The 23,020-nt window shown below is 36.9% G+C and overlaps 1 protein-coding gene across 2 annotated transcripts in view; it reads left to right on the plus strand.

Moving 5' to 3' along the window:
- Positions 1-23,020, plus strand: part of LOC115213303 (BAI1-associated protein 3-like) — a 1,469,361-nt gene that overhangs the window by 1,303,453 nt on the left and 142,888 nt on the right. For both annotated transcript variants that reach the window (XM_036504187.1, XM_036504188.1), the window contains 2 exons: positions 9,589-9,645; positions 11,350-11,447. In XM_036504187.1, coding sequence (XP_036360080.1) covers positions 9,589-9,645; positions 11,350-11,447 — 155 coding nt within the window. The remainder of the gene's footprint in view (positions 1-9,588; positions 9,646-11,349; positions 11,448-23,020) is intronic.

The raw sequence follows: 23,020 nt of genomic DNA on the forward strand, positions 1-23,020 counted from the left end.
CGTCGCGTTTTCTCGGCTTTAACAATAATAATATTCCTTTAGGCAACGAGCTGGCAGAAACGTTAGTACGCCGGGCCAAATGCTTAGCAGTATTTCGTCTGAGTTCAAATTCCGCCGAGGTCGACTTTGCCTTTCATCCTTTCGGGGTCGATTAAATAAGTACCAGTTACGGACTGGGGTCGATGTAATCGACTTAATCCGTTTGTCTGTCTTTGTTTGTCCCCTCTGTGTTTAGCCCCTTGTGGGTAGTAAAGCATAGGTATTCCGTCTGCCGTTACGTTGTGAGTTCAAATTCCGCCGAGGTCGACTTTGCCTTTCATCCTTTCGGGGTCGATTAATTAAGTACCAGCTACGCACTGGGATCGATATAATCGACTTAATCCGTTTGTCTGTCCTTGTTTGTCCTCTCTGTGTTTTGCCCCTTGTGGGTAGTAAAGAAATAGGTATTTCGTCTGCTGTTACGTTGTGAGTTCAAATTCCGCCGAGGTCGACTTTGCCTTTCATCTTTTCGGGGTCGATAAGATAAATACCAGTTGCGTACTGGGGTCGATCTAATCGAATGCCCCCCCCCCCCAAAAAAAAAATTTCGTGCCTTGTACCTAGAGTAGAAAAGAATAATAATAATCCTTTCTACTATAGGCACAAGGCCTGAAACCTTTTCGAGAGAAGTCGAGTAATCTATTACATCAACTCCAGTGTTCCACTGGTTCTTATTTCATCGACCCTGAACGGTTAAAGGCAGAGTCGACTTCGATGGTACTTCAGCAGAGATCGTAGATACAAACGAATTGCCTCTGAACATTTTGTCTGACGTGCTAAAGATTCTACCAGATCGCCGATTTCATAATAAAATTGGCTTCAAATCTTGGCACAAAGACAGTAGTTTTGCGGGGTGGGGATTAATCCAAACCATAAAATTCAGAATTTGACTGAATGACAATGGATTATATCATTTTGTTTTGTATTGTATTTTTTATTACCATCTCGATTATATCTCCAGACATCTTTGTCTACTGAGTAATATGATGACATTTCCCCGTTCAAACGGATGATGAATGTTATTAATACAACCAAGTATGAAATCTATCTAGCCCCAATCAGGATATATGTCAGTATTAAGAAGTGGATCAAAGTAAATCGTACAAGGATAGAAATTGGGACTCATTTACTCTTTTACTCTGTTTTCCAGATCGAAATCTCGATTTTTTTCTGAAAAATTCATTCCTCGAAATAAAATCGAAAAACCGATAAAGAACAAAGTTCTTGAATTTGATAAAAGCAAGATGTACCGTAGGAAAGTAAGATAAATACCAGTAATGGTGGTAGTGGCAGCCAATTTTCTATCGAATTACTAATACTATCTGTTGTCTATAAGTTGTAGGATAAATACCGCCGATTTTCGGCGACGGGCGGGATTTGAACTCAAAATCCTCAGTGTAGAAACTAATAAAACAAAGTGTCCCGTCAGATGCTCTGAAAATTCCTTCAATCCATCGCTTTGGGTTGGGATTTTTTATTCTCAAATGTTTTAGATTTAAAACTGCAGTTGGCCAAATCATTTGAGGAAGAGAGATGATGAATAAGTATGTCACATACAATAAGCAAAACACTAAGCTAGGAAAAAAAAAAACATATTTAGATCCTAGAAGATTAATCAATATTTCCCGCTCTAAAAAGCGAGCTAATAGACTTTTGCTCGTTCCGGAATAATGCTCCTATAGTACAGATTTGCATGACCTGGCACAATAAAAACAGATTTTGAAGAGATGGAATAAAGACGATTGTCTGTATTCATTGCTATGTCAACTTAGGTAATATTTGAATTATCATTGCAGAGAGACGAAAGTAAATTATTTGAAGCAGTTACATACTTTCTTCTACCAACTCTTCATAACTTTCTTTAAAATAAATGTAATTACAGTAATGATTTCATACATTTCCACTTGGGCACACATTTCGAAAAATGTTATAGACGATGGAACCGACTAATAGCATATTAATAATATATATTTTATTGATGTTATATGTGCGTGTGTGTATGCATGCATGTATGCATATATACCACGCTATAATTTAATTCACTTAATTTACATTATAAACATTACATTCTCATGCCAATTGTCTCTCTCTTTCTCTCCTAAGTCATATATATATATATATATATATATATATATATATATATATATATATATATATTATATATATGTGTGTAGAGAGAGAGAGTGAGTGACAGAGTGAGATGTAAAGATATGTATATATGTATATGCCTATTAGTTTATACATACACATACATATATGTATATATATACATACATATATATATATACATATATATATGTATATATATGTATGGTTGTGTATGTATATGTATATATGTATGTGTGTTTGTATGTTTGTACGCGCACGTGTGTTACATTTACTTTCAGGATCCAATAGAATCAAAGTACTTTAATAACCAAGACACCGTGGTAGAGTCGGGGATAAGCACCTATGTAATACAGAGAGAAAGACAGAGAAGGAGAGAAACATATACGCTTATAATATGTATATGTAGTTACATTATATCGTTATAATACAGAATACTTGTTTTATGCAGACATAGCTTTTATCTGTTACCTTTTACTCATTTCGACCATTGCGTTTTGGCCATGCTGGGGCACCGCCTCAATGGGTTTAGGCGAACTAATCAACTCCAGTACTTAACAAACTCCTGGTCATAAACAAATCAGCGTCGATTATCAAGCGGTGGTGTGAGAGAAATAGGAACACAAGGACACACACACACATAGACATGTATGTATATAGATGTGTACATTATATATATATATATATGCATTCGCGCTAGATTGGGTGTGTGGTAAGTAGCCTGCTAACCAACCACATGGTTCCGGGTTCAGCCCCACTGCATGACACCCTGGGCATGTGTTTTGGTCGACCAAGGCCTTGCGAGTGAATTTGGTTGACGGAAATATATATATATATATATAATATATATATATATATATATATATATATTATATATATATATATATATGGCAATGAGTTGTAATACTAAGGAATACACACCCAGAAATCTGTGTGTGTGTATTGGTGTGTTTACGTCTCCGTAACCTAGCGGTTCATTAAAAGAAAACGATAAAATAAATACTAGGCTTACAAAGAATTAGTCCTGGGGTGGGGTCGATTAGTTCGACTAAAGGCGCTGCTCTAGCAAGGCTATAGACAAATGACTGTAACAAATAAAAAAATAAAAGAATATATATATATATAAACGAGAATGGGCCCCAACTCTGTGAACCTATATGTTGACTACGTTGACGCACAAATATTCTCACGTTTCACTGGTCCCACTCCCGAACTATACGGTTGTTATATTGAAGACTGTATCGGTGCGACCTCACTCTCTCCCGAACAACTAGACTCATTCCTCTCTTTTGTCCAATCCTTCCATCCTGCTCTTGAATTCTTTTGCCCTATTTCCAGCACTTCCGTCGAATTCCTCGATATTTCTATCAGTATTTGCAAAGGGATATCATCCTTCCCATCTCCAGCCTGACGTGATACACATGGACCCGAGTTTCTTGGCATTGACCCGTCATCAGCGTTTGACAACCCCTGGGGTGGCGATGTGTAGTGGTTCCCAATGCAAATATATATGTACTTTTTTCCACTGGCTGTGTTGTAAGTAGCTTGCTAACCAACCACATGGTTCTGGGTTCAATCCCACTGCGTGGCATCTTGGGCAAGTGTCTTCTGCTATAGCCCCGGGCCGACCAATGCCTTGTGAGTGGATTTGGTAGACGGAAACTGAAAGAAGCCTGTGGTATATATGTGTATATATATCTATATATATATATATATGTATGTGTGTGTGTGTTTGTGTGTCTGTGTTTGTCCCCCTAGCATTGCTTAACAACCGATGCTGGGGTGTGTTTACGTCCCCGTCACTTAGCGGTTCGGCAAAAGAGACCGATAGAATAAGTACTGGGCTTACAAAGAATAAGTGCCGGGGTCGATTTGCTCGACTAAAGGCGGTGCTCCAGCATGGCCGCAGTCAAATGACTGAAACAAGTAAAAGAGTAAAAGAGTATATATATACATATTTATAAATATATATTTATATATATATTTACATATTTACATATATATTCAACGGAATTTTTTGTATTTCCATCTATTCAAACTACTCACAACATTTCGATCGACCCAGGACTAAAGAAATAGATACCTATTTCTTTATTACCCACAAGGGGCTAAACACAGAGGGGACAAACAAGGACAGACATAGGTATTAAGTCGATTACATCGACCCCAGTGCGTAACTGGTACTTAATTTATCGACCCCGAAAGGATGAAAGGCAAAGTCGACCTCGGCGGAATTTGAACTCACAACGTAACGCAGACGAAATACCGCTAAGCATTTAGCCCGGCGTGCTAACGTTTCTGCCAGCTCGCCGCCTTGAAATAGATACCTGCCCAAGGTACCATGCTGTGGGACGGAACACGGAACCATGTGGATGAGAATCGAACTTCTTAATCGATACCACGCCCACACCTGTGTGTGTGTGTGTATGTGTGTGTCTGTGAGTGTGTGTGTGTGTGTGTGTGTTACTTAAAATTTACGTTATGAACATTGCATTATATATAAAGTGTATACTACATACACAGCATTTATAAAATCTATTTACCATACACATACACTCACACACACACAAACGCACCCGCGCACACGCATACACAAACACACACATATACACACACACGAACTCACACATATATGTGCATACATACATACATACATACATACATACATACATATACATACACACACAAAATGATATGTAAACATATTCTTAACACGTTTCTGCACATTGGAACGTGAACGGCATTCGCTGAGAGATTTTGCCTCGGAGAAAAATTTCTCGATATAGACACGATATGAACTTCAAAAGAATATGCGCACTGATGCACGTGTCAGGCGTTTAAAATCCGTTGTCAGGCGTTTAAAATCCGACGTTTTCCAGGGTTTCACGTTTCCGTGTGTGAGCGTTCAGGCAGTATGCAAGTGCAAGTTAATGAAGAAAAGTGACGTAATATGTTGATTTGCATTGATGCTGGTTTTTGTGTCTGAGTCGTCAACAGAGGTCAGCTGATCAGCTTTCATACCCTCTGGAGGTGTCGGGTATTTGTATTCCTAAATGTGTAATATATTGGTGTGTGTGTGTATGTGTGTATCTGCGTGTCGTATGTATGTATAACAAGCAAAGGATAGCTGTCAGTTCATCACACCCTCTGAATCTTAATGTGTTGTATGTATGTGTGTGTATAGATAACTATCTATCTATCTATCTGTCTATCTATCTATAGATAGATACATACATATAGAAACACTCTCACATATGTAATATATTTATTTCTTTATTGCCAACAGGGGGCTAAACATATAGGGGGTAAACAAGGACAGACAAAGGGATTACATCGACCCCAGTGCGTAACCCGTACTTATTTAATCGACCCCGACCGGAAAAAAAAACAAAGTCGACCTCGGCTTTATATAACAAAGGATAACTGTCAATTCATCACAGCCCCTGAATCTTAATGTGTTGTATGTATGTGTGTATAGATATCTGTCTATCTGTCTAGCTATCTATCTATCTATCCATCTATCTATAGATAGATACATACATACATACTACATACATACATACATACATACATACATACATACATACATACATATAGACACACACTCACATATGTAATATATTTATTTCTTTATTGCCAACAGGGGGCTAAACATATAGGGGGGAAACAAGGACAGACAAAGGGATTAAGTCGATCACATCGACCCCAGTGCGTAACCCGTACTTATTTAATCGACCCCGAAAGGATGAAAAGCAAAGTCGACCTCGGCGGAATTTGAACTCAGAACGTAATATGTGCTAACGATTCTGCCAGCTCGCCGCCCTATATGTATGTGATATATTATGAATGTGTGTATATGTTGGTATGTGGAGGCGCGTGGCTTAGTGGTTAGGGTATCAGCATCATGATCGTAAGATTGTGGTTTCGATTCCTGGACCGGGCGACGCGTTGTGTTCTTGAGCAAAACACTTCATTTCTCGTTGCTCCAGTCCACTCAGCTGGCATCTCGTCCAGCTAGGGAACACATATGCCATTGAAACCAGGAAACCGGACTCATGAACCTGGCTAGGCTTTAAAAGGGGCGCATTTTCTTATTTTTATATGCATATATATGATGCGTATATGATATTCATTAATCCCCTTGGAGCAAATATTATAACCTGCCTACATTGCTGGTTCTCGTGGGTTGTTTCTCGATTCTGTCTCTTTCATTCTCTCTCTCACTCTCTCTCCATCTCTCTCTGTCTCGCTCTCTCTCACACACACCCTGTCTCTCTCTCTCCTTGTCATGACAGCAAGTGGACGAGAAGGATTCCTCTACATTTTACACCACATTTTCTTCGTATTAATTGTGTCTAAATAATTCCCTGTTGTATTCAGTAATGATACGGTTGCATTTTTAATTGTATATCAATTGTATGCGTGCGTGGACGGATGATTTTTTGTTTGTGAATTTTCGATCAAGTGTTTTAATTCTTAAACTGTTATTTAAACCTTTTTCTCATCATCTATATTAGCTATTCCTTGCGCTTTATTTCTCTCTCTCTCTCTCTTCTTCTTCTTCTTCTTCTTCTTCTTCTTTTCTCTCTCAGTTTTTTCCCTATGCTTTAATCATAATGATGAAGTGTTCTTTATATTCCCCTCCAGCAATTTGTATCCCTGATGTTCAAATTAATGTATTAATTAGATTAATGCTACGAAAAACCATGTATGATTGTGTGTACGCGCAACAGCTTGTATAAGTGTGCGTGATTGAGCGTGTGTCCCTGTCTGTATATCAGTGTACTCCCAAGTGTGTGTGGTGCTTGTGCGTGTGCGTGCGTGCAGGTATATATAGCCGATAAAACGCCTCCGTTAAAAGCAATAATCAGTGAAATGCTATTTCAATACAACATCTTTCTGCAGTTGGATATTTTAATTATGTGGCTAGAACCAAATACATTCGCGAGACAGGAGACTTTCTGAACAAATGTTAATGCTGGTTTCAAATTTTGTCACAATTGCAGCCATTCTGGGGAGGGGATAATTCGATTACATCGACCCCCAATGTTTCACTGGTACATAATTTATCGACCCAGAAAGGAAAAGTCAACCTCGGTGGAATTTGAACTCAGAACGTAGCGACGGGCGAAATACCGCGAAACATTTCGTCCAACGTTCTAACGATTCTGCCAGCTTGCCACCCTGAACAAATGTTAATAATAATAATAATAAATATATGAAACGGTGGATTTGTAGAGTCTCTAGAACATCGGACAAAATGCCTTTCGTCATTTAGCCGCTAAAATTAGGTATGGCTGTAAGGTAAGAAGTTCACTTCTCAACCACATAGTTTCGAGTTCAGTCCCATTGCATGACACCCTGGGTGTCTACCATAGTCTCAATCTGACCAAAAAGCTAGTCATGTGTTTGTGTGTGTGCTTCTGTGTGTCTTTGTGTTTGTGTGTCTGTGTGTCTTTGTGTTTTTCTCCAACCACTAACTGACAACCGCTGTTGGTGTATTTATGCCTCTGTAAATTAATATTGACTTAAATTGATAAGTACCTAGGTTGATTCGTTCGACTAAAATTTTTCAAGGCTATGCCTCATCATGGACACAGCCTAACGATAGATACATGTAAAAGACAAAAGATGTCTCCGCTTCCTTTGTGAATTCAACTCCTACCGACATTGGCTTTGCCTTTCGTACTTCCGTACTTCTGGATCGATAAAGTAAAGAAGTAATATATGTGCACCTCACTCGAGGTAATATGTAGCCTCATACCTGTGCATATTACGACGACGGATTATCGGATTATGATTATGAGGTTCGTCCTAACACACGGCAGCATACCTGGTGGTATTTATCTATAGATCACTATGTCCTGCGTTCAAATCATTTGCATTTCATCATATCGGAATTCGGTATTTCCTACTGAAGAGAGCTAAGGAGCTAAAAACTCGTCTAGGAATCCGCTATCGGAAGACATTGAGCAGATAAGGTGTTTTTACACGTTGGACGTTAAACGGGCTATTTTTCTCCTCGGTAAACTGCAATGAACTTACCTTTACTAATAACGAAGCAGATAAAAAAAATCTGCGTAGAAATCCCTTCCCAAGCGTGTTGTTTATGCAAATATTAATGGTCAGCATTTGAGTGTATGTCATTAGAGGGAGGTAGTGTGTCCCAGTTAAAATATTTAGCAGGCTTCATTTATGTTCCTTTAAATTTCATTTCTAATTATACTGTCTTTATCTTGGCTTTAAGTCTCTCTGAGATTGGTAAAATAAGTAATGACAATATTCTGCCGGCTGTACAACCCTGCACACTGTTTTTGTCAAGACGCAAATCGTGCAAAATTGACAGAATAATATGCATGTTGGGATCGATGACATATTCCTCTGATACGACTTCAACCGTGGGATATGTTTATTTTTATGTTTCATCTTGTCATTATATGCCGTATGTAGAAGGCATGTATCTATGATGAGAATAGTATACACGTATAAGGGAAATAGATAGATAGACAGATAGATAGATAGATAGATAGAGATAGAGAGAGAGAGAGAGAGAGAGAGAGAGAGAGAGAGAGAGAGATTGCTGCGTATGTGTGTGCGCGTGAGATGCAAGTGTTTTGTAGTTCTGAACTAAGGTTGGACAATAGATGCTGTCCAGGTGCTGTCTGAGATTTTATCATGTTATTAAACTTCTTAATCAAAAACTCATATCTTCAAAAACTTACTACGCGGTTTCAAGCAACAATAGGAGATAGAAGATAACTTATTATTTCGTATAAATTTGCATGTATTCATTGCAAATTATGATTACTTCAGTGTTCTACCAGTACCTGAAATAATACCAGGTGACGATTGTATTTGACACACAATACAGGTAGTGCATATTTTGGAATATTGCGATTAGTAAAATTTCTCATATGAACAATCATATCTTCCAAGTTGTCTCGCGGCTTTTAAATACAATAGAATATAGAAAATTGTTTATTTTTTCATTGCTTCAAATCTAAATCAATATATATTTCTGAAAAGTATTCAGTTAATGTACTTTTTGAATTGGACAGCTACGGTTCATGAAATTTCAAACATTAGACAGATGAATTAGGTTATTCAATTTCTGGAGTAAAAAATCTGAATATGTTAGGAATAAGGAAAAGAAAATGATGTGAACGAATAAATTATTTACAATATTTCAAGAAATTTGAAACTGTATCCTAATTGTTCAAACGTATTACTTTTAAGTATAGAATCTTAATAAAAACAGGGTTCCTAATATGTATACATACAGCATACACACAAGATATATATATATATATATGTTTGTGTGTGTATATAGGTACGTGTGTATGCGTGTGTGTGTGTGTGTGTGTGTGTGAACGCGTGCCCAGGAATTATTGTATGTGGCTCACATTACCTTCGTATATCAAAATCATTCTTCATTTATTTCAGAAAGGAACCACAGATTGGTATGACAGAGTTGCAAAAAGAACGAAATCAAAGTCAAAAGTAAGTATATGATTTATCAAATGTATTGTTTTATTTATCATCTTGCATCAGGCTGGAAGTAATATCGCATAAATTACAATATTTCTTTATCAAGGTGTACCCACTTAAGTCTGTACATTACGATTTGCAATGCGAGAGAACAGTGTAAAATCTTATGAACGTTATGATGAAATAAGAAGTCTACAAATACATAGGATAAATAATTGAAATATAAATTTTTTCTTGGTTAAATAATTCTATAAAATATATACTCATGCAGTTATATATTGCTGCCAGCTCATACTTTTGGACCATCTCTTCTCTCCTTGAGCTCTCAACTTCTGGTAGAGTAGCAGGGGGCACCGTCGTGGCATACGGCTTTTCATGGGCAATTTAAAGCTCAAGGTCGGCATTCTATAACTAATGTCATTTAGGATAGAGAGAGAGAGGGAGAGAGTGTGTGTGTGTGTTTTGTGAGTGCATGTGTGTGGATGGTGTGTGTGTGAGAGAGAGAAAGAGAGAGGGAGGGAGAAAGAAACGACCTGATACGATATTTATCAATCCTGTAAGAATTAAAGGTGTGGAGACGCAATGGCCCAGTGGTTAGGGCAGCAGACTCGCGGTCGTAGGATCGCGGTTTCGATTCCCAGACCGGGCGTTGTGAGTGTTTATTGAGCGAAAACACCTAAAGCTCCACGAGGCTCCGGCAGGGATGATGGTGATCCCTGCTGTACTCTTTCACCACAAATTTCTCTCACTCTTACTTCCTGTTTCTGTTGTACCTGTATTTCAAAGGGCCGGCCTTGTCACTCTCTGTGTCACGCTGAATATCCCCGAGAACTACGTTAAGGGTACACGTGTCTGTGGAGTGCTCAGCCACTTACACGTTAATTTCACGAGCAGGCTGTTCCGTTGATCGGATCAACCGGAACACTCGTCGTCGTAACCGACGGAGTGCTTCCAAGAATTAAAGGTGACGTTGAGTGCGGTTGGATTTGAATTCAGTGTAAAGAGCCGGAAACTATTTTGAAAGGTATTCTTCCAAATGCTCTTTCGATCCTACTGATTTACCGATTTATGCCTTTAAACTATTCCTCCTTCTGAAATGTCTTTAGGAGTTCGATTAACCTCTGTGAATAATGAATGAGGCTTCGTCTCTTCAGGAGATAATATACTCAAATGGCTTAGTCTCAGAATTATCTTTCTAATTCTGCTTGGTATCCAAAATGTTTTCGCTTCATTGACAAGAAGACAGTTATTCATAGATACTATAAACACAGCATGTCTATTCTTTTTTTGTTTTCTTTATTTCCCTGCGACACAATTGTCTGTTCCTGGACAGTCCAAGCAGTGCGAGAGTTTTCCCCCCTAACAACAGGATACTAGCCACCAACCTCTCAGTTTTTCTTCAATTCTACAGGAAGAGGCGTTATGAGTGATCTGCTACAACTCTCCTCACGTCATAAATATAAGACCGCGAAAGAGAGAGAGACACACATACAGACAAACAGGCCGACAACTTCGATCTCAGTAAATAACTGGTACTATATTTAGCGATAATAAAAGCTGGGTAATCACTGCAAAACAAAAAGTATAAAATATTGTTTTATTTCCCTGCATTATATGATATTATGACGATAATTAATTATTTGATTTATTATTATTATTATTATTATTATTATTATTATTATTATTATTATTATCATTATCATTATTGCATTATAGATCGAAGGTGATATCATACGGAGCTTAATCGAACTAACCACGTTGTTAAACGCAGATATGCACCAAGCTGTACACTTTTATCAGAAACTTTACGAAGAGTAAGTAATTGTTTCATTAATACTAAGTTACAATACCACGCCATAAAATGGTCGTTTTTCATCATTGTGTGTTGTCATTATAAAGAATTGACTGATCGGATTATAATAGGACACATGACACCTACCACGAAAGCTTTACACAATATATATACTATTTTGCATTGACCTGCCGGCGGAACTGTGAATTTGATGCAAATTTCCATATGTCAATAGTTACCTTCCTTCCGAGATAATTTAGCTATGACTAACTAACATTAATTCTTATCTGCTGGGTATACCACTGTATAAATAGATGTTAAATACAGCTCTTGTAGTGCATTCGTTACCTTGTGAGGAATAAAGTTAAATTCATTATGAAAATGCAGTGTATTTTCAGAGTCAACTACCTTTCACTGCAGATGTTCTGGTACATACATGTGTGTGTGTGTGTGTGTGTGTGTGTGTGTGTGCGTGTGTGTGTGTGTGTGTGTGTATGGGTGTATGTGTGTGTGTGTGTGTATGTATGTGCGAGTGTGTGTGTGTGTGAAAATTTGTGTTGCAAGATCCCTGATGTGAAACCGTGTGTTGAAACATACTGTTTTATTTCGGAATGGTCATATTTTTTTCTTTTTTCTTTTGCCAAATAAATACACGCACGATAGATGCGTTCTCCACTCGTTTATTACTGTTCATATTTTAACTTACGTCCGTTGTCCGGAAATCTTTTTTTTCACACATCTGTGACCTCTTCAACGACACTTTCCGTCTTTGTGCGTGCCACTGCTCCGCTTAGCCAATTTTGCTTTTCTATCTCTTCTTATATATATATATATATATATATATATATATATATATATATATATCAAAAGAAAAGGAAGATGGAGATTAGGGAGTTAATAATTGTTTATTATTAACAACGAATCAATCAACATCCCTTACAGCCGTTTCATTAATACTCAGTGAATCAATTAAATAGTCTGCAATAATGAATCCATAAATATACACAAAACATCCAAGGCTTTATCTTTCCCTCTGAAGATATTATGCTCAGGGCATATGAATTTAATATTTAATTAATTTACTGAGTGTCAACTGAAATGGGGTGATGATTAATTTGTTGTTAATAATAAACAATTATTAACTCCCCAATCTCCATTTTTTCTTTTTTTATATGAATATAAACTATATATATATATATATATATACCTATTATTTCAAGGAAATTAATTACCCCAAAATATTAGGTATTGAATCTGTATTTGCTTGGATGTCACTATCCCTTCATGAGGCTAACATAACTTCTAATTGAATTTTATACACACACCTAGATTTCATTCTAATGTTGCTTTTAAGTTTATTATACTAATATAATTCTAGACAGTCCAGCTTACGAACTAATCCGTAAATGTTTACTGATATGTGAAAATTCTAGAAGTATTTACCAGCCTCCTTATAGGAATAAGTATTTCCTATAGGAATAAGTATTTCCTATACGTGCTGTAGTTAAAGATATCCAGGCTATTGTCACTGGCGAGACCAGTCAGGTCGAAGCAGCGTGTTGCGCAATTCATCGGTATTCTGAGCGTAGCCTTTTGTTTTATATGTCTCGATGTGAATTTTCTCTGAAACAAAATATTATGACTTGTGATCTTCTAGGTTTGCCGATACTTTATATAAGTTATAAAACCATCTTTTTCATTTGCATATATGTGTGGGCTATGGAACAAATGCGCAAGCTGGCAGTTAACAGGTATCAAATCTATAATATTTATATCATCACGTGACAGACCAGTCCATCAGATGTAGTTACACATCGCTGGTCACAATGCGTTCGCATTGTTTTAGCCTTCGAATAACGCCACCCCGCTGGCTAAGCGAGCAGGCGAACAGAAGAAAGAGTGGGAGAAAGAGTGGTGAAAGAGTACAGCAGGGATCACCACCCCCTGCCGGAGCCTCGTGGAGCTTTAAGGTGTTTTCGCTCAATAAACTCTCACAACGCCCGGTCTGGGAATCGAAACCGCGATCCTGCGACCGCGAGTCCGCTGCCCTAACCACTAGGCCATTGGGCCTCCACATAATAATATTTATATAGCGTATTTAAAAGAAATGCAAGTATACATAATGGTACACAAACACACACACACACATGTATATATATATATATATATATATACGTAAGTGTCATACGATGAAAATGAGTACTCAACACCGCATTTTTCCGATCACATGGAAAAAAGTGTTCACCTCCATTTTGGGAAACACAGCCTCATTTTGTGATATATATATATATATATATATATATATATATCAACAATTGAGGGTAAAATTAATTAATTAATCAATTTCACCAAGTGTTCAGTATGTAAAAGGACCATTTAAGGCGAATTCAAAATATTACATTATATAATTAGGGCTTAGTAAAATAATTTACTTTGCCACATACTGAACTTAGTAGAAATAGCAGCCAAAAAAAAAAAATTTTCTTAGCATTTCTACTACTTAAAGAAAATTTCTCTCAGATAATGTTTACTCCAGACAGCTCACGAAGGTTTGGGGGTAAATACAGAAAAATAATTTTTCTGTATTTACCCCCAAACCTTCGTGAGCTGTCTGGAGTAAACATTATCTGAGAGAAATTTTCTTTAAGTAGTAGAAATGCTAAGAAAATTTTTTTTGTCTACTATTTCTACTAAGTTCAGTATGTGGCAAAGTAATTTATTTTACTAAGCCCTAATTATATAATATATATATAGCAGCAAGTGAAGGATGCTCAGGAATGTGAAAAGTTCGAAATAGTTAAGTTGTCGATAGTATATTCCAGTAAGTGTTAGAAAAGAAGTGCGAATACTTGGATATTGACAGCATCACTGAAATTTAGTGGCGACCTAAATTGATGAGTGTCATGCATGGCGAGAAACAATGTGACTTAAATAACATCTTGAAATACGCGTAAGAAGTAATTATAGATTGTTTGTTGATATTAGTTATCGTATACTTAATCAAACGAACTGGTGAGAAACAAAGAAAATGGAAGTAACGTTTCTTGCTTACTTTAAGACAGAAATTATGATAAGAACGTTCAAACAACAGAGATGAACATCAAATAATCTCATTTTCACCTTGCAACAAATCTAATTACGCCCACAAAAGAAATGAGTACTTGGTGAATGAATAATATATATATATTGTACTGTATTTCTTGTAATTGTATTTTTATTTTGTATTTGTTTTTAATTGTATTGTTTTTACGTCCTGTTTTTGTCACATTTTTTTCCTTGTTTTTACCCCTCTGCAAAGGAATTTTATTTAATTCTTTCGCAGGAAGGATTAGTTCGACGAGACGTGTTCTGTCCTCACCTTCGAAACACGCTGGAGTTGAACTAGGGACGGCTGATGAAGGGGATTTTTCCTTGTGTAGTTGTCTTGTACTGTTTTTTCGTTGTTAAAGAATGGTCCGTTCCATGCTGTTTTTACGTTTTCGTTTCTCGTTGAGTTCTACGTCTATTTGTGGTGTCCTGTACACACGTATATATATTTATATATGCATGTATATATACATGTAGAAGTAGGTACGTACATATATGTTTGTATGTATGCATATATTTTATTTATTACACTATATATATATATATATATATATATATATATATATATATATATATATGTAATATTATTTCTTTTTATGTTCAATTTTAATATTAACAGTAAAGATTGTTTGCCAACATTATGTGGCATTCCCGTTTGGGACGAATGTTACTGTTATTTAACCCCAGGAAACGGTACCCCAGAATGGCCTCACTCGAATAATAGAAACAACTAAACGATAAAAGAAGATTGAAGAAAGATAAAAGATTGTTTTGTTTTAAATTGCAGCCGTACTTTTGTTGATTACGCAGAATGCCTGCTGCTTTTTGGTTTAGATTTTCTTCACTACTTTTGCAGTACACTAGTGATTCTTCTGATTTCGAATAAGCCAGAACTGCCGCAAGCATCTGAAGGTTGAATCTTTAATTTCGATATTCAGCGATGCGAAATTTTACTTCCATTGCCAAATGCCTGCGAAACTTGGAGTATGATTGTAATGGTTCACTAAACTTTTATCTCATTAAATGTATCAAGAGAATGTGACTAAATGTTCCGAATCTAACAAAGATGATCTCCACAGCTTTAGAATAACCAAACACGTCCATGCACAAGACATACTCTCTCCACTACCATGCTGCGTTTTCTGTATAAGCCGAAAATTTCAATTAATAAATTTTATTGCAATCATCTACTTTATTTGTTCTAAGATTTTACACACCGCTAAAGGGAGATTTTGTCCATTAATTGCATTGATAATATCAGTTAATCGAACTTCTTCACCTCATTCTCCACTATATTTAGAAAACAAAACGTGTGTGTGTCGGTGTGAATATTGGTTTGTATGTGTCTGGTTTAGTTGTTTATATATGTTAAGAGAGGAATATTACTCTTGTGGAGTTTAACCAAATATGACAAGAGGTGTTGCAAATGCAAAACCGTTCATATTTATAGAATTTGTGTTGACCATTTAAATAAATGGTATTCTTCATCTTCAGACTAACACACTGTATGTATGTGTTTATAGTGCGTATACTCTTTTACTTGTTTCAGTCATTTGACTGCGGCCATGCTGTAGCACCGCCTTTACACGAGCAAATCGACCCCAGGACTTATTCTTTGTAAGCCTAGTACTTATTCTATCGGTCTCTTATGCCGAACCGCTAAGTTACGGGGACGTAAACACCACCATCGGTTGTCAAGTCATGTTGGGGGCGACAAACACAGACACATAAGCATACACACACACACACATACATATATATATATATATATATATATATATATTATATATATATATATACATACGACGGCCTTCTTTCAGTTTCCGTCTACCAAATCCACTCACAAGGCTTTGGTCGGCCCGAGGCTATAGTAGAAGACACTTGCTCAAGGTGCCACGCAGTGGAAATAAACCCAGAACCATTTGGTTGGTAAGCAAGTTACTTACCACACAGCCACTCATATATATATATATATATATATATATATATATATATATATATATATATATATATATACAGCCTTTCCATTTTCCCATGCGTCAAACTAATACACTTGTTTGTTGTTCCTACACCTGTCTTCGTCGTTTGTTTTTTTTATAAATTTGAACAACATATATATACGTGTGAGTGTGTGTGTGTGTGGGGGGGGGGCGTGTATATGTGTGTGCATGTGTGTGTATGTATGTATATGTGTGCGTGTGTATGTGTGTGTTTGTGCATACAATTATATATATATTTATATATTTCTGTGTGTGTTTGTGCGCGTATCTATATGTGTATATATATATGTGTGTGTCGATGTGTGTGTGTGTTTGCTTGCGTGTGTGTTTGCTTGCGTGTGTGTTTGTATATAGTGATCTTCAACATCTTCAGCAATAAACACATTTTCCTTTGATACTACCTCTAGCATGGTCCTTCAGACGACAACCTAGCTATAATTTTCTTGTGACAAATGTAGAACCCAATTCTGTCACTAATTCAGTCAGAGTTTCCCTACCCTTCCTTGCGCATTCGGTACAAATGGATTTTCAGATCGATAGTAGATGATCATATTTTGGATATAAAGGAGAGCGAAGCTCCGCCGTCTTCGTTATACTCTTTTGCGTATAAGCCGCTAGTATGTTCCCCTGATATGTGAATTTTCCTGAATAAACGTCCGGCATTTGTAAGTGTAACGGAGGCACAACTTACGCTGTCAGTTTATCTCGAGAATCTCTACCATCAAGAGGGAGGCGCAATGGCCCAGTGTTTAGGGCAGCGGACTCGCTGTCGTAGGATCGCAGTTTCGATTCCCAGACCTGGCGTTATGAGTGTTTATTGAGCGAAAACACCTCAAGGTCCACGAGGCTCCGGCAGGGGATGGTGGTGATCCCTGCTGTACTCTTTCACCACAAATTTCTCTCACTCTTACTTCCTGTTTCTGTTGTACCTGTATTTCAAAGGGCCGGCCTTGTCACTCTCTGTGTCACGCTGAATATCCCCGAGAACTACGTTAAGGGTGCACGTGTCTGTGGAGTGCTCAGCCACTTACACGTTAATTTCACGAGCAGGCTGTTCCGTTGATCGGATCAACCGGAACCCTCGTCGTCGTAACCGACGGAGTGCTTCCACACCATCCATAGGTTTATCATCCTGCAGTTTTTTAATATTAAGTTTCACTATTTGATGGACAATTCAAATTTTCTCCAACAATAGTTGAAGATATACACACATTCACTCACACACACACGCTCATATGTATGGACACAGCACACATGCGATTAACAAGCTACAAGGTACATTCCAAAAATTTCTTAGATCTCTTATTAATTTCAAAGAGATATAATACTCATATCTCACACAAAGTAAAACTTTTGGAATTCAATTCATTTTCTGAAGCGCTTCAGCCAGTCCGCGAAGGCCCCATGAAGGTCCTTGATAGTGAAGGTGCCCAGGATCCTTGTCACAGCCTCCTTATCAATGTCTTCAAAACGACTGTCGCCGAGATTCTCCTTCAGGTTGGGGAAAAACCAAAAGTCACAAAGAGCAAAGTATCTATTGTAGGGAGGGCGAAGAACAATTTTGATGCCATCTCTGTCAAATAGTTGGTTACCATGATGCAATTATGGACGGGTGAGAAAGTATTTGAAGGAAATAGTATTTCTAAACTATGAGGTGGTGCATATGTAGAAGGAAAAATCTTTATTTAATTCCACCAATGAGAAGATTCCAGATGGAATATAAACAGTTGTCCCTTCCATTCTATTTCTGTCTCCTGCTACTTCTGAAGTTCACGCTGTTTCCGTCCCTCAACATCTGCAGGCAGGATATTAAAAAAAAAACTCTGGCGTCACTTTTTTTTTTATTCTCCAGCCGCCAAGTTAATGCAAGTGCCATCGACCCGAGTGGAAGAGCTCAGGCCTTTTGCGAAGTAATCTCTTCCTGAACTCCTTCAAAACCACTACAAAGTACTCTTTGTTGATTGTTTGACAAGAGGGATCCCTGTGGATGCAGATGATATCCTTGCTGTCGAAAATGAGGAACATCCTAAGCTTCTTTAATAGACTTATTTTGCTTGACCTTTTGTGCCAGAAAAAGGTTAATGCTCAACTCATACCGGTTTATTCATTCGGAGTCTTGAGCATTGCATAAGTTTCTGTAGCGTTTGTGCCCAGCTTAACACAAAACTTTGTTGCATAGCGAGCTTCGAGTCCTGACTACATTCTGCAAACGAGTGAGCTAGTCTGATGACTGACAAAAATAATGGAGAAATAAAAAAATATATGCTCACATTTATAATCATATACATACTCTTTTACTTGTTTCAGTCATTTGAGTGCGGCCATGTTGGAGCACCGCTCCAACCGGCACTTCTTCCGACCCCGGGACTTCTTCTTTGGATGCCTATTATTTATTCTATCGGTCTCTTTTGTCGAACCGCGAAGTTACAGGGACGTAAACACACCACCATCGGTTGTCAAGCGATCTTGGGGGGACAAACACAGGCACACAAATATATACACACATACATATATATATGACGGGATTCTTTCAGTCTCTGTCTACCAAACCACTCACAAGGCTTTGCTTGGCCCGAGGCTATAGTAGAAGACACTTGCCCAAGGTGCCACGCAATGGGAATCAACCTGGAACCATGTCGTTGATAAGCAAGCGACTTACCACACAGCCACTCCTGTGTATATAATTCTAAATGAATATACATATTTTTAAATATATCCATGTCTATATAAATATGCATATATATAAGTATATGTCGCAGCATTTCTTTTATTTTTTATATTTTACTTGTTTTAGTCATTAGACTGCCGCCATACTGGGGCACTACCTTGAGGAATTTTTAGTCAAATATATCGATCCCGGTACTCATTCTATCGATCTCTTTAGCTGAACCGCTAAGTTGCGGAGACCTGAACGAACCGGTTGTCAAGCAGTTTGGGGGGCACAAGCACAGACACAAAGACACACATACATAGATACAAACATATATATATATATATATATATATATATATATATAGCGGTTCGGCAAAAGAGACCGATAGAATAAGTACTGGGCTTACAAAGAATAAGTCCCGGGGTCGATTTGCTCGACTAAGGGCGGTGCTCCAGCATGGCCGCAGTCAAATGACTGAAACAAGTAAAAGAGAGTAAAGAGTATATGCATAAATCCGCTCACAAGGCTTTGGTTGATTCGAGGCTATAGTACAAGACACTTGCCCATGGTGCCACGCAGTGGAACTGAACCTGGAACCCTGTGGTTTAGAATCAAGCTGCTTACCGCACAGCCACGCCTGCGCCTATGCACCTGTATGTATACACAAACATCATGTAACTTGTCATTTTAGATGCATTGTATCGCTTCGAGTGATATTCTGAAAACAAATAGCTGTCAAATCTTCTTCAGATCACAATTTTGTCGTCTATAGAAATTAACATATGATAATATCACGGCATAAATGCAGTTGAAACATCTTTGATCGCGGTTTTGGTGCATCAGAGGTGGATCGGCGCTGGCATGTTGCTAAGCAACTGCAACATCTAATATTTCAAGCTGATATCATATTTCATAGGATATGACTTTCCACGCAAAACATCTGAGGTCATAGAAATATTTACTTGTATAATCTATTACTTTTCTTTTCACAAGCTGTAATGCTGCTCTCTCCAATAGCTTCCGTATTCCGATGACACTTGAATACTGTTTTTTCACCTTTGTCTCTCATTCCCTCATTCTTACTCTCAGCATATAAATTTTGATATATATATATATATATATACATACACACACAATTATACGTATGTACATACATAAATGTATGTATATGCACATATCTGTGTATATATATATATATATATATATGTATGTATGTGTGTGTGAGATATTGCATATATGTATTTATATATATATGGATCTATATATATATATATATATATATATAGATTGATAGATAGATAGATAGATGGATAGATAGATCCATATATATAAAAACATATATATGCACATTCATACACACACATATATATATATAACCATACATACATATATCTATATATATATACACATATGTATATAAATATATATATATACATTTATATACAAGCATATAATGATGCATTTATGCATATGCATATATATATAAACATGCATATATGTATATATATATATATATAATATATATATATATAATATATATATATATATATATATATATATATATATATATAATAGTTATCGCCATACTAATATGGCATTCTTATAAAAATAAGAAAAAAGCTGTCCGCTTATTAGCTCCATGAGGCCATCGCCTTAAGTTAGCTATTTGATACACAAACTGTATCCATATAACCTTCGAACCAGGGAGGTCAGTCGCTCCACACTACTTGACCGGCAGCTACAGACGCGTTTCGGGGTATTGCCCCTTTTCAATGCAGCGTAGCCAGCCAGTAGGTGTCGCTTCCGACAATCTCTGTTCGATGGTTTTATTTACCTAGTTTCGGTGGAATACATCCACTTGTTTTCAATAATAGAAATATTAAAATAACTAAGTCTCTCTAAAAGAGAACAGCGGCAGCGTTCCCGGAAAATAATAGTTATCGCCATACTAATATGTCGGAAGCGACACCTACTGGCTGGCTACGCTGCATTGAAAAGGGGCAATACCCCGAAACGCGTCTGTAGCTGCCGGTCAAGTAGTGTGGAGCGACTGACCTCCCTTGTTCGAAGGTTATATGGATACAGTTTGTGTATCAAATAGCTAACTTAAGGCGATGGCCTCATGGAGCTAATAAGCGGACAGCTTTTTTCTTATTTTTATAAGAATGCCATATTAGTATGGCGATAACTATTATTTTCCGGGAACGCTGCCGCTGTTCTCTTTTAGAGAGACTTAGTTATTTTAATATTTCTATTATTGAAAACAAGTGGATGTATTCCACCGAAACTAGGTAAATAAAACCATCGAACAGAGATTGTCGGAAGCGACACCTACTGGCTGGCTACGCTGCATTGAAAAGAGGCAATACCCCGAAACGCGTCTGTAGCTGCCGGTCAAGTAGTGTGGAGCGACTGACCTCCCTTGTTCGAAGGTTATATGGATACAGTTTGTGTATCAAATAGCTAACTTAAGGCGATGGCCTCATGGAGCTAATAAGCGGACAGCTTTTTTCTTATTTTTATAAGAATGCCATATTAGTATGGCGATAACTATTATTTTCCGGGAACGCTGCCGCTGTTCTCTTTTAGAGAGACTTAGTTATTTTAATATTTCTATTATATATATATTATTCAAAGGAATTCCAACTCTGTTTTTTATGTTTTATTTATATTATAATTAATGTAGAATATAGAATATATAGTATATAAAGTAAAATGGAATATATTGATTGTCTTATTGATTAGATGAAATACTGAATATCAAATATTAAGGGACTAGTATACTTTCTTGGATTAAAGCAGTCTTCAAGGTCCCAGGTTGTGACAGGAATGTTTCAACTGTGTATATATATATATATATATATATATATATATATATATATATACGTATACATACGTGTATGCATGCATATAGTTTCATGTGTAAATATGTACATGAATGTATATCTTTACATTTATATGTATAGACACACACACACACACACACTATCTTCCTTGAAACCTAGTTATATTAAATTCCCTGTTGAACTCTTTGGTCATTATGTAACACCAAACTAGAAACTGAAAATGCAATTGCGTGAGAAATTACAGTCAATATTTCTTATATTTCTTCATTTACTTCATATTTTCCTGTACAGTTCCCATAACCTTGTTGCACAGTTGCATTAGAAATTAATATACTCCGCTGCTGTACAAAAAACAGCTGTCCTTTTTGTAACGTTTCTTATTTTCCAATTCATCGCAATAAATATACAGAAGCTATAGCCAGCAAAAAGGTTTAAGTGACACCCGCTTAATCATTCCTATTTTATAATATACATGTTCCTGCGGTTTCTTTCGTATTTCTAATCTTGTATTTTGTGCATGGATTTCCTTTATTTGCATATGTCTGTTACTATATCAATAACAGGATTTGTAATATTTTCACATGAATAACGAATTTCAGGATATTTTATTTCTAAGCTTATTTTCATAAGAACTTTCAAGAAAACGTCAGAGAAAAAGTCAAGTGAAATTGCCGGTGAAGAGATGGATTATCCGAGGTTACGGACAGCGTCCTTTTCTCGGTAAAGTTTGCGGCTGGAGAATAAAATAAAGTGACGCCAGTGGTTTTTTTTTTTTTTTGGTTTTTTATCCTGGCTGCAGATGATGAGGGACGGAAACAGCGTGAACTTCAGAAGTAGCAGGAGACAGAAACGGAATGGAAGGGACAACTGTTTATATTCCAGCTGGAATCTTCTCATCGGTGGAATTAAATAAAGATTTTTTCCTTCTACATATACACCACCTCATAATTCAGAAATACTATTTCGTTCAAATTCTTTCTCACCCGTAGTTTTCCTTCCATCTTTACTC

This window comes from Octopus sinensis, linkage group LG6 (genome assembly GCF_006345805.1).
Source record: "Octopus sinensis linkage group LG6, ASM634580v1, whole genome shotgun sequence".
NCBI lineage: Eukaryota > Metazoa > Mollusca > Cephalopoda > Octopoda > Octopodidae > Octopus > Octopus sinensis.